Source organism: Cricetulus griseus, chromosome 3, assembly GCF_003668045.3.
Source record: "Cricetulus griseus strain 17A/GY chromosome 3, alternate assembly CriGri-PICRH-1.0, whole genome shotgun sequence".
In the NCBI taxonomy this organism is placed as follows: domain Eukaryota; kingdom Metazoa; phylum Chordata; class Mammalia; order Rodentia; family Cricetidae; genus Cricetulus; species Cricetulus griseus.
The window spans coordinates 54562102-54574467 of NC_048596.1; the positions used below are offsets into that span (position 1 = coordinate 54562102).

Here is a 12366-nt window from a genome sequence, read left to right on the forward strand (position 1 = left end):
GTATTGGGATTGCAGGTGTAAGCCAACATGCAGGTACCTTTTTTCTTTTCTTTGAGATGCAACTTTAAAAGTTATCCTTTTAAAGGATTCAGTTCAGCAGCTTGGAGTGTATTCATATGGTTGTGGAAATCATGGCTACCACCTGATTCCAGAATATTTGCATTCCTCCACTGCTGCTGGTCTTCCCCTGACAACCCCAATTTGCCTCTGTCTTCCCTACACCTGTTTTGCAGAGCTCTGACCCACCTTCAGGATCCAGGAGCTTGGTCAGGCCAAGTTCCTTTTCAGCCAGATTGAAAGCATTCTGCAGATTGTAGTGTGCATTGCACTTCTTCAGGGACTCAAAATCCAGCAGGTCTGGCCTAGGGGTGAGAGTGGGGGGTGACACAGAACACATCCAAAGCATGTCAGAGCCCAAAGAAAACAATGTAAATTCATTCCTGGCTTGAAGTGCCCCAAGCCCCCTGGAAGTATACCATCCTACTTGCCGGCTCCTCTCGCACATTCTTTTCCCTGTTCTTTTTGAGACAGGGTCTCTTCTTATGCAGCCTTGACTGGCCTGGAATTCACTTTGAGACCAGACTGGCCTTGAATTTGCTGCCCCCTTAAAGACTGAGATTTCCCTTCATTTTTTCCTCTATAACTATGCTGTAATTCAGTCACTCTCCTGGCCTCTGCTGTGTTCTCCTGGGCCATTAATCCATGTATTCACCAAACCCGTGAATTCACCAAACACTTACCGGTGTTTGTGCACGATGGCATTAAAGGCCAGCCCATCTCTCCAACTGGTGGTAAAGTTGTGCACATTGACATTGGGATACCTATAAAGAAAGACCAGGAAAAAATAGCGAGTGCTTCAGAGCCCTGGTCTGTGATAAAAGAACATCAGGCAGGTTGTGAACCGGAGAGTCCATCTCAGTGTGGCCAACCCCTATAGCCATGCTCCTGGATCTCCTCACCCTGCGGTCTTCATCTGGCACCACAGCAGCAGGGCATCCTTGGCTGATTTCTTCTCCTTGTTGTCTTCTGTCTCCACACTGATGTCTTGGATCTGAGAAAGTAGCAAATAGGACCTTCACTCCCCATTGGGTGTCTTGGTGATACCAGAGACACTCAGAAAAATCACAGAAAACTGATCTTTAGGAGTGTTGTATAATGGGCCCCTTATTTCCTGGGCTAGTGACACTTATTATCAGGCCCAGAGGATCTGAAGTAGGGTGTCGGTGGAGCGGAAGTACCTATGAGTAAGGGAGCTGGTTCTTCCAGGTGGAGAATGTGAGCAGGGGAATGAATGTTTTCTGAGAGCTGGCTTTCAAAGATAGAGCTGAAAGAGCTCTGTTTTGAGTGAAAGAGGGAGAGGGCCACTGGGGAAGGACAGGTACAATTAGAGCAGTTGAGGTGACACTGAGACGGAGTATCATGGAAAGTAAATGGATATGCTTCAAGGGCAGCTGCTCTAGGAAGCTCCCTATGCTCAATTTTTTTTAGAACACTTTTTTAAAAAAAAAAGATTTTATTTATTTATTACGTATACAACATTCTGCTTCCATGTATATCTGCACACCAGAAGAGGGCACCAGATCTCATAAGGGATGGTTGGGAGCCACCATATGGTTGCTGGGAATTGAACTCAGGACCTCTGGAAGAGCAGTCAGTGCTCTTAACCTCTGAGCCATCTCTCCAGCCCTCTATGCTCAATTTTTAAATTTATTTATTATTTTATTTTTATGTGTATGGGTATTTTGCCTGTATGTTTATCTGTGCGCCATGTGTGTGCCTGGTGTTCTCAGAGGCCAGAAGAAGGTATTAGATCCCATAGAACTAGAGTTATAAGTGGTTGTGAGCTGCCAAATGGGTACTGGGAATTAAACCCAGTTCCTCTGGAAGAACAGCCATTATAGTGTTTTTAACTCTTAGGCCATCTCTCCAGCCCCTCAATTTTTGTTTCTATCTTGTCATGGACCATAATAAGTTAACAGTGTGGGGGCATAAAACTGATTGGTGCACAGCTCACACCTTAGATAACACTTGGAGGATACCTGGAATCGAAGGATGATGGTCCACACCAGCCCGAGGGTCAGACGGTGGTTTCCGTCCACGATGTCATGGGAGCCCATGTTTTCCAAGTGTACTTTCTGCTCCTTCAGGAACTGTAGTGCTTTATCCACATTCTCCAGGCAGTGAATCCGCATTCGGCCCTTTGTGGGCTTTGGCTGTGGGTGGATGGAAGGCACAGTGGCATGGGACCACGGCTCTCTTTCTTCTTAGTTTTCTCAGCAACCTGCCCCATACCTCCCATGACTTCCTTTGGGAACACAGTGACAGCCCTAGGGTCAAGCCAGAGGTCATGGAGCCCAAGCAAGGTTACAGATGAGGCTTGGGCAGATTAAGATTCCCAAGGGAATTAATTGCACCCAGAGTGGGTGGGAGAAGAAATGTTTTCAATGGGGCCACTGTTCCTGTCTCTGCAAAGCATGGCTCCCATGTAATCAGGTAGCAAAGCCTCTTGGAATGAGAGCATCCTCTAGTCAGAGGAGCCTTGGTATATTGCTCAGTGCTCTATGGCAGCCCCTGTGGTTTGTTCCCTGAAGCTCCCTCTTCTGTTCACTACCCCTGCTCACCAGGGTCTCTCCCGAGAGCACCTCCAGGAGCCTCAGGAGGTTGCGCCCGTCCCGCAGGTCGCTGTACAGGTCTCCCACCCGGCATGTCACCCGGGCCAGGTGGGAGTTCACCCACTTGGTGAAGGTTTTCTTCTGCACAGCTTCTCGTTCATCTGCAGCGACAACAAGGAGTCACTTCTGCCCTTCAAGGACAGTATGCTTGCTTCTAAACACCAACTGGCATGGTGTGGAATGTGGTGCCTGAGAGAGCAGAAGTGACAGCTGGGATCGGCAGGGTTAGCGATGACCAAGAGAAAAAAGCTAAGAAATGAAGAGGCCGGGATGAGCTCATGAGCAAAGGAAAGGATAAAAAGAGGAAGACAAAGTCTTCAATCCCAGGTGGAGACAGGTGGATCTCTGTGAGTTTGAGGCCAGCCTGGTCTACAGAGAGTGTTCCAGGACAGCCAAGGCTACATGGAGAAACCCTGTCTCTGAAAAAAAACAAAACAAAACAACAACAAAAAAAGAAAAACCAAGACAGATAAAAAAGGCCTCAAGAAGAAATGCCCAGGAAGGTGCTGGGGTTAGGCTTCATGCTGTAAAGAGATGAAATACTGACAACTTACTCAGTGCCTCAGTTTCTCTATTTGTAGGATGAGCATATTATTTCCTACTTTATTGGGTCACTGTAGCAATTAAATGAGATACTGGGTATGACACATTTAGTGGTTGCCCAGTGTGATGTGGCTCCCTGTTGGGGAGCTTTGATAAAGGCAGGGCCCTCCTTCTCCTTCAACTGTGGCAAGGGAGAAGATGTGGCCTGTAAATATGACAGATCTCGCAGATGGTCAGCAACTGGACTTGACCGTGGAGAGGTTGTGTGGGCCTTTAAGGCAGCTCCCTGTTCTGGGTCATGTACAGAAACGGTAGGCTACTCTACCCCAAGGCAGTGTTGCACAGTTGGCTATAGTGGATCCAGACCTAGAACACCAATACCCCAAGATTCAGAAAGACTTTATAAGAATTTAGGCCAGGCATGGTGCTGCATGTCTTTAATCTTGGAAGGCAGAAGCAGGCCTATCTCTGCGAATTCCAGACCAGCCATGGCAGATCTCACCAGACAGTGAGATCCTGTCTCAAACAAAAACAAATGGCGCACAGCTTTAGACCCAGCACTCGGGAGGCAGAGGCAGGCGGATCTCTGTCTACAGCCTTGTCTACAGAGAAAGTTCCAGGACAACCTCCAAAGCTACAGAGAAACCCTGTCTCAACCCCCCTCCGCCCAAAAAAAGAACTTTCAAGTTCAAGGGAGTAATGCAGGTGGAGTTGAGTGCCAACCTCCAGGAGAGGTAGGCAAGGCCAGGTAGCCTAGTCCCCAGGGGGAGCTCCTAACAAGGGATGCTGTCAGGTTGCACAGGAAGCTGATGATTAAAAATGTTATAAATGGAAAGGGACAGGTAAGCTCTGCACAGTAAGCTACTTTAGAGGTCAGAGAGACCCATGTGGGGACCCAGCCACAGGGGTATGTGTGTAGATTTACTTCCATCTCAGAACCAGTACCTCAGAAATCTAGACTCAACCCTTAATTTCATGTTCCTGTGCACCTCCCCCATAAAACAGCCACACACCCAAGTCTACTCCTGACTTCCTCACCTCCAATTCCTGTGCCTATGCCAAACCTGGGATCCTAACCACCGTGTGGGATAACCCCCCCCCACTCCAGCACTTGTGATGCCTATGGTGACTCTGGACCTCTTTTAGGGTCCTAGGCCCTATATGAGTTGAGGACAGATTAAGTCATCTGGCCATTACTGAATCCACGGAGACCTCTCTGATACCAGGCAGGCTGGTGTGAGGCCCATAGGTAGACTAAAGTGGAAGCAGTACCTAGAAAGACCTGGTAAAGCTAGACACCCAAGTGTAGCATTACAAGACATCCCTAAACACACACACCATGAAATAAACTATCATGTGCCAAGATGAACATTCCTGTTCAGACACCTATGGACCTGTGTGTACAAACCCTCCCCTTTGACACACGCTCTCTATTTTCTACACATCCTCCCTCCACAGTCATTCTGAAGCCCAGGAAAACACATAGAAGCTCAAGGTCCTAGGCCTCTAGCCCATTCCCCTTTTCTCCTTCCTTAACAAGGCCAACATGGCCAAACCATGAGGGTGAGCCACCAGGGAGACTGCGAGGGCCTCTCTAGCGGACGACATGAACCCACAAGCTACCTTCACCCTCATCACCTTTGCACCCAGCAGGGCACCCCCACCCCAGGTCTCATTCAGTAGAATTTCAGTTGTCCACATATCTGGATTCTCTGGCTACTTGCAATGATTCCCTGTAAGTTCCACCACGTTGAGTAACAGGGGTTCCAGGCATGCTAGCTCTTCCTATCCCAGGTCCCCTTTGGCACACAGGCTCCCTCTGCCCCGGGGAAACTCACCTTGAAGCTGTTTGAAGCGTCCTTCCAGCACACTGGCATACTGAGCAGGATTGATGAAGGCAGCTGGTGAGAGCAGGACGCCCCCAGGGTTCTGAGACCCTTCCACAGCCTCATAGTAAAACTCACCGGCCCCGTTCAGGCCATTTCCATGTATCCTGCCCACTCCGTTCGCACTCATGGTGCCTGCTACCTCCTACTCAGCCTGTGGCCCAGAGTCCATGCTCCCCTGCCAGGGCAGGGCCAAGAGTGTGTGTCCCCTAAGCCTGTGCTGGGGGTCCAAAAAAAGGCTTCCGTACCTGGTTGGGTGGAGTTGTTTCAAGGATGCTGGGAGTTTCAAGGAGTGGGGGGAAAGTTTTAGGATGCCTGAGCTTCTGAGACAGTGAGTAGGGCACACCTGGTTGTGGGGAGAGGAGACAGAGGCAGCTCCAGACAAACAGGTCGGACAGTGGCGGGGGAGGGGCACGCTGCTCAGGAGGCGGAGCCAGTTGGGGCTTGGCCAGGCCCTGCAGGGGCGGAGGAGGGTGTTGCCAGCACCCAGAGAGAGACCTGCTCGTCAGGCCACTAGTTGCCCAAGACTAGGGAAAACCTGCCAGAGGGGGCCCCAAAGCAAACTCCTGCTTTCAGAAGGTCTGCCGTGGGCAAGGCCTCTCTGGGCATCTATGGGTGGGCTTGTTTCAGGACACCTGAACTTTGATCTCGGCCCCTGAGAACAGAGAAACAGGAAGCAAGGAGATCCTGGAAGAGAAGCAGGTGTGCCCGTTTTGACTTCTATGGCCTCCTCTGGGGAGTAAGTATTGCAAATGTCCCCCAGCACCAGCCCTTTGCGCACCAGGCCCCTCAGTCAACATCTCAGCCCCCATACACCCTAGTAATGGGTACAACTATGAGGTGCCCTTCCTACCTCTTCCTGGGCTTCTGCTTTTGTCACTGGCACCTACACTTGTTCCTTCTCATCCTTAATCATTTAGGATTTATTTGGCACCTACTGAGTGAGTGGCACTGTGCACAGCAAAGCCCATTCAGAGATGGCTCTTCAGGGGAGCCTGCCTTGAGCGGGGGATAAACACTCCACAAGAGCACCGAGTGGTGTGTGCATATGGTGACTGTTCTGATCGGAGCAAGTCTTGTGTGCAGCTTGACAGGACTTATGTGTCAGATGCTCAGACATGATAGCAGTACTGAGTGGCACGTGGCATGCTCACAGACATGGTGAGAGCTGAGTAGCACCTGTCACATGAGCGAGACCTAGAAGATTTACGGGGTGGCATATAGCATGTACACGTAGATATAATGATCACATGGATTGGCATGTGACCTGTACAGGCACAGTGACACTTCTGGGAGGTATGTGTCATTGCAGATATCAGGAGAGTTTGGGGTAGCATGTGCACAATGACATCAATGATAGTACCAGAGGATACACGAATCTAAAAACAGGGAGCCAGGCACACTTCCCCAAAGACGTGACATTTTCCGTACCCCACATTTCCTGTCTTCCCTGAACTACTGAAGTACCGATAGAGTTTTTGTCAGCCAGTCTTCAGTCCCAGCCAGGAAGATGCCAGGAGAAAGTGACCCATGAATCCTACAAGCTGTAGCCATTATCTGGTGCTGAGCTGGCTGAGTATAATTTCCCCGGGAAAGCTCTCAAGAATCATGAGTTCTGAACTATATGTCTAAAGGTTCTGAAGTTCATCTCTCTTGAGAACCCGAATTTGTAAAAATCAAGGCCTCTGAATCTCTGCTGCTGGGAGCCACCCTGCTGGGCGATCACTCCTTAAGTGGAAGTAATGTTCTCTCACACTGGAGCTGGCACGGCCATGGGCAGGTCAGTAGCTATGGAGAGGTTGGGATGAATGTAGGAGGCAGATTGGGTGGGTGGCCTTAGGGTGTGTGGGTGACTCAATCCCAAAACAGCCACTGGCTGGTGGTGTCAGGTGGCAGCTGCACTCTTTTTGCCATGACCCCCCCCTCCCCTTGGGGAGGCCTGTCAGACTGGTTTGTTTGTGCCCAGCACAGCTGGGGGGAGAGCCCTGGCCACAGGGGAGGGCAGGGGCTGAGGTGGGGTGGGTGGAGAGCAAACCCTGGGAGAATGGAGGACGGCTGCTGAGAGAACTGCTTCAGGGAACAGGTAAATAAAATAATAGGAGTAACAGGCAGCAGGCAGCAGAACAGGTGGGGAGAGTGCCAGGAAGATAATAGGGCCGGACAAGAAACAGGTGTGGGGCATGACAGTAGAACCACGGGAGGGTACCCTGGGAGAGGAGGGTGGGGACAGAAACGACAACTAGAGTGAAAAGGCAAGGAACTGTAGCGACAGGGACCTGACTCAGGGCTTAGGTCATGAAAGTAAGCTTATCCATCCAGCTGGGCACTTCCAGGGCTAATGTGGGTGGCATCTCTAGGCTAGGGGAGAAGGAAGCTGAGGCCTGTTGTACACTGTGTGAAGTTGCAGCAGCTAGAAAATGAAGTCAGTCTTCCTTCCCATAAAGACAGAAGATTCTGCCTTCCAAGCTCATAAACCCATCTCCACCTCTCTGCCCCTCCCTGCCCGTCCTTACCTGCCAGGGCCTTAATTCTGGACCTCTCAAAGAGGCGGGCTGAACTGCTGTCATTGTCCCAATCTGAGTCGGGCAGGTCCCAGCGGTTGTTGATGTCACTATACTGGCCCTGGATCTCCAAGCTGTCGAAGTCTGTGGGTGACAGAGTGCTGCTCATGGTGGTGGGTGGCTTCCTGTTCCTACAAGAAGACATGGCTTGTGAAGAGCACCTTGGGGATACTGAGGCCGCCACTCTTGATGCCCTTCTTTTTTGTGTCTTCCTTCCTTTCTTTTTCTCTCCTCCTTTTCTTTTTTTTTTTTCTTTTCTTTTTTTTTTTTTTTTCCAAACAGGGTTTCTCTGTGTAACAGTCGTGGCTGCCCTGGAACTTGCTTTATAGACCAAGCTGGCCTCGAACTCACAGAAATCCACCTGCCTCTGCCTCCCAAGTACTAGGATTAAAGGCGTGCACCAACACCACCAGGCAAGTATTAGGTTTTGAAGCAAGATTCTTTCTGACTTTTTAAAAAGAGGATTTGGCCCCCACCTCCAAAAAAATAGTCAGGCCCAGCACTCAGGAGGAGGAGGCAGGCAGGTCTAGTCTATGTAAGTTCAAGGACAGCCTGGTTTACAGAGCAAGTTCCAAGTTGGCCACTGGAGGCTACTCAGAGAAACCCTATCTTGAAAAAGACTTTTGTTTTATGGCTATGGATGTTTTGGTACATATTGTGCACCTTATATTTGCCTGGAACCCAGCAAGGCCATAAAAGGATAATGAATTCACTGGAACTGGAGTTACAGGTAGTTGTGAGCTGCCATGTGGGTGCTGAGAACTGAACCTGGTTCCTCTGAAAGAAACATCACTGCTTTTCATCACTGAGCTACCCTTCCAGCCCCTATAATTCTTCATCATAGCTTCTAGTACAGACAACATTAACAGACCCCCTGACCATCCTGGGGCCCTTAAGCAGTGCCCTGAGGAATTAGCACACATCCCAGGGTTCCATGGCCTAGGCTACAGTATTGGGATCATTTTTCTTGTCAGTACTATTTATTATGACCTTAACTTAAGCAAACATACTCTGTCCTCACTTCTGATCAGCTGCTGGGGATTTTTTAAAAGTCTGTAAGGTCCAAAGTTCTGGTGTAAAACAACATTTACTAGCTACTCAAAGGGATAAGGAACAGAGAGTTGTAACTTTAACAGAATTCTAAATCCCACATTTTTTATCTTCTTAATATCTCTTCAACACAAGACAGTTTAAACTAATAATGAACTACTCCATCTGGATGGTGATGGTATACACCTTTAGTCCCAGCACTTGGGAGGCAGAGACAGGCGGATCTCTGTGAGTTCAAGGCCAGCCTGGTCTACAGAGCGAGTGCCAGGACAGGCTCCAAAGTTATAGAGAAACCGTGTCTGGAAAAACCAAAAACAAAGCAAAACAAAAAATACACCCCAGGACCACCTGCACAGGGAATGATGCTGCCCATAGTGGACTGGAGCCTCCTGTATCAATAACAATGCAGACGTCCCCACAGACATGCCCACAGGCCAGTCTCCTGTAGACAATTCATTAATGGAGTTTTCCTCTCAATGACTCTAGGCTTTATCACATTGACAGTTAAAGCTAACTAGGCCAAGCTGTGAAGAATAAAGGCCTCTACTTCCCAGATTTGGTCTTTCATTGCCCTATAGCTGGGCAGGGAGTTTACTTTCCACTAGGCCTAGGACTCCTTTCCCATCACTTTCCACCAACAGAGTCACTGGATTTGCTCTGTAAATATTTATATAAAACTAAATTGTAGGGCAGAGTTGAATCACCCTGAGCAAAGAACACTATAAGCCAGGCATGACCTGAACCAGTCACCTAACACTTTTGGTTTTTGAACAAGAAAATAGAGTCTGACTCAGAGGCACTGGCCTTGGCCCTACTCTGTGTTTAGAATTAAAATCTCCTAACCAGCAGCCATTCTCAGTTTAGCTGAAGGGTGTTTAGACCCCAACAATCTCTCCACAGACCATCCAACAAAAGCACCTTCATATGACATCCAGCTTCCCCTCATTAGTTTATTGTACTGTTTTCCTTTTTTTTTCTTTTTTAAAGACAGGGTTTCTCTGTGTAACTTTGGAGCCTGTCCTGGAGCTCCCTCTGTAGACCAGGCTGGCCTCGAACTCAGAGATCCGCCTGCCTCTGCCTCCCGAGTGCTGGGATTAAAGGCGTGTGCCACCAGCGCCAGGCTTAAAATGTGTAGCTCAGGCTGGCCTCGAACTCCTGATCCTCCCACCTCTGCCGCCTTCAGAAAATCCTTTCAGCTGCAGCACACAACTGGCTATTTTCCTTTTATAGGGGAAAAAAAAAACCACTACAATCTCCATTTCTGTGCCTTGACAGTCAGCTTTTAAACATTCTAGCTCTGGATCCCACATTGTCTTTATAATACTTTTTTCTTTGTTCCAGCAGCTGCCAGCTTAAGAGTCTTACAGTTTTCTGCTTGAGATTTTCCTACCCAGATCATGCCTTACATATGAGCTGGGTCTCCATGCTCAGACTTCCAGCAAATCCCCAGCCACATGACTGTCATCCCCCTACAATGGAGAATCCTCGATTTTATTCTCCTCCAAGGATTCCTGAACTCTGGCAGAAGGGAGGTGCCACCATTAATCCAGATTACAGTTCTGCATTCCCTCTTTCTTAGCCTCTGACCTCAGCCAGGCCCAAGAAGCTTAAGCGGTTGGTTAACGTCAGAATAGTGTTACCTCCCACTAGCTTCAGGCCTGAGGTCTTGCTAGAACCTATGTCCACCAAGTACTGCAGGGTGCAGACTCTGCTTAGCCATGGGTTGGTCCTGTAGGCAGCTGGACCCTTTCTCACTTTCCTCCATTGGCACTGGTTTGAAAAACTAGAAACCCTATTTCCTGTCTTGCCTTGTTCTGTAATTCCTCCTCTCACCACATCCTGCTCCAGATTAATTCTTTACCCGCCTTGGAGAGTGATCCTTCTTCCTCCATCTTCATTCAGCACTCTGAATGCAGCTATTGCTGTGCTTACCACATTTATGACCCTTAGCTGTTTATGTCTCTCTGCCTGTTCTCTCTCTCTCTCTCTCTCTCTCTCTCTCTCTCTCTCTCTCTCTCTCTCTCTCCCATTTCTTCCTGGGCCCAAAGAATAGGTATCCAATAAAAAGATATCACATGAATTCACCATAATTCATAATTTGGTCATTGGATCAATGTCTTCCTTAGGGATGAAGACAACACTCGTGGAAAGAATGGAGATAGGAGGAGAAAAGACCTGCTTCTCTGCTGGAGGACTTTCAGGGCTAAGCACTAAACATCTGACCAAGGAGTTGCAAATACAAATCACATGACCTGAGTGCTGGACCACTGAAACAGATCACTGCCTCCCTCCACACCCCACTTCTGGTGTGGCAGATCTGGAATGGGCCTGGAACTTTGCATATCTAATTCATTCCCAGGTGGCTTAAAAGATGCTCTCGAAAGGCGCTTACTCAGAGGACCGCTGACATCCAAGCAAGCAGCAGTAACTACTTAGGGAAGCTCTGAGGACTGAGAAGGCACAACGTTTCAGGGGTGAGTGTGACTGTGGATGACTTCTGAGTGTGTGCAGGCCTTATCCGGAGCTAAACTAAGAATCTCTTCCCTCTCAGGATGGAGCCAGAGCCCCAGGCTACAACAGAGGAAAAATGAAGATGAAGTGGGTTCTAGAACTACTCAAACTGAACTGGTACTGAGGGGAGGAGGGGCAGGGTTGAACAGCCTTGGGAAGCCGGGAGTTGAAAAAATGGCCAGAGGGTGAATAATACATTAGGACAGATAGGGGCTGGAGCAAATCTCATCTGACTCAAAGTATAAATGGATGGATTGGCAGGGAGAGAAAAGGGGACAGAATCACAGTGAAACTCAGGGTGTTTGCGAAAGCAGAAGAAAGAAGTTCCAGAACAGAGAAGAGGAGACAAAAAATAAACCCCAGCCTTTCCCGAAGCAGTGTTCTTAATGAAGCTCAGGGTTCGGATGTGAGGGATTTGGAACTGGGCTGAGGAGTGGGTTTTTCATTTTCTCCTTTAGAATCTGCTATTTAGGCTGAGCATGGTGCTGCACACCTGTAATCCCAGCACCCAAGAAACTGGCAGGAAGATTACCTGGTCTAAAATCTAAATAAATAAAAAATCCTCCACTTGAGGCATAATTATTCAGACTCCTTTCCCCTCCCTCACCACCCCCGTCCCTAAATCTAAGCTCCATCTTAGCTCTTCCCTCAGCTCGATCCTGTGCTCTTCTCAACATGCCAAGAGGTTGCCCCACGCTCAAGCTGACACACACACACACACACACACACACACACACACACACACACACACACAGACACAGACACACACGCAACTCACTCTTCTGTCTTCACCTTCAAGAGAAACCGGGTTGTGGATATTGACTGACAATACCTACCAACCCAGGCTCTCAAAATGGAATTGTGATGGGGGGCAGCAGCTGAGAAACAGCCCACGGAGAAATCGTGTTAGGACAGGGGCAAGCCTGTATCTCAGACAAGCATGCAGTGTCATGGGGATACTGGGGTGCAGAAGGCTGGAGCCAGAGTGGTTGGTGTAAATGGATGGTGGAGCTGGAACTGGAACCCCAGCCAGGCAACCCTGCTGGATAGTTGTATGACAGGCAGACTCCACAGCCCTGCAAATGCACTGAGCCCCCAAAACACCTTACACAACGCTTCCTCGCAGCCTGAAGAGGTTTCATC

General features: G+C 48.9%; 1 protein-coding gene and 1 long non-coding RNA gene across 2 annotated transcripts in view; one reads left to right on the top strand and one right to left on the bottom strand.

Moving 5' to 3' along the window:
- Sptbn2 (spectrin beta, non-erythrocytic 2) overlaps positions 1–7815 on the bottom strand; it is a 35422-nt gene extending 27607 nt beyond the window's left edge. The window contains exons 1-6 of the mRNA XM_035442045.1: positions 7615–7815; positions 2622–2773; positions 2040–2213; positions 960–1051; positions 741–821; positions 247–362 (exon numbers count right to left, since the gene is read on the bottom strand). Of these exons, the coding sequence (XP_035297936.1) occupies positions 247–362; positions 741–821; positions 960–1051; positions 2040–2213; positions 2622–2773; positions 7615–7807 (808 nt within the window). The 5' untranslated portion in view covers positions 7808–7815. The remainder of the gene's footprint in view (positions 1–246; positions 363–740; positions 822–959; positions 1052–2039; positions 2214–2621; positions 2774–7614) is intronic.
- On the top strand, positions 7096–11932 carry LOC113839447. Its single transcript, XR_004769053.1, has 3 exons — positions 7096–7184; positions 10839–11186; positions 11264–11932. It is a non-coding gene; the product is annotated as an uncharacterized LOC113839447 (long non-coding RNA).
- Positions 11933–12366: the final 434 nt, after the last annotated feature.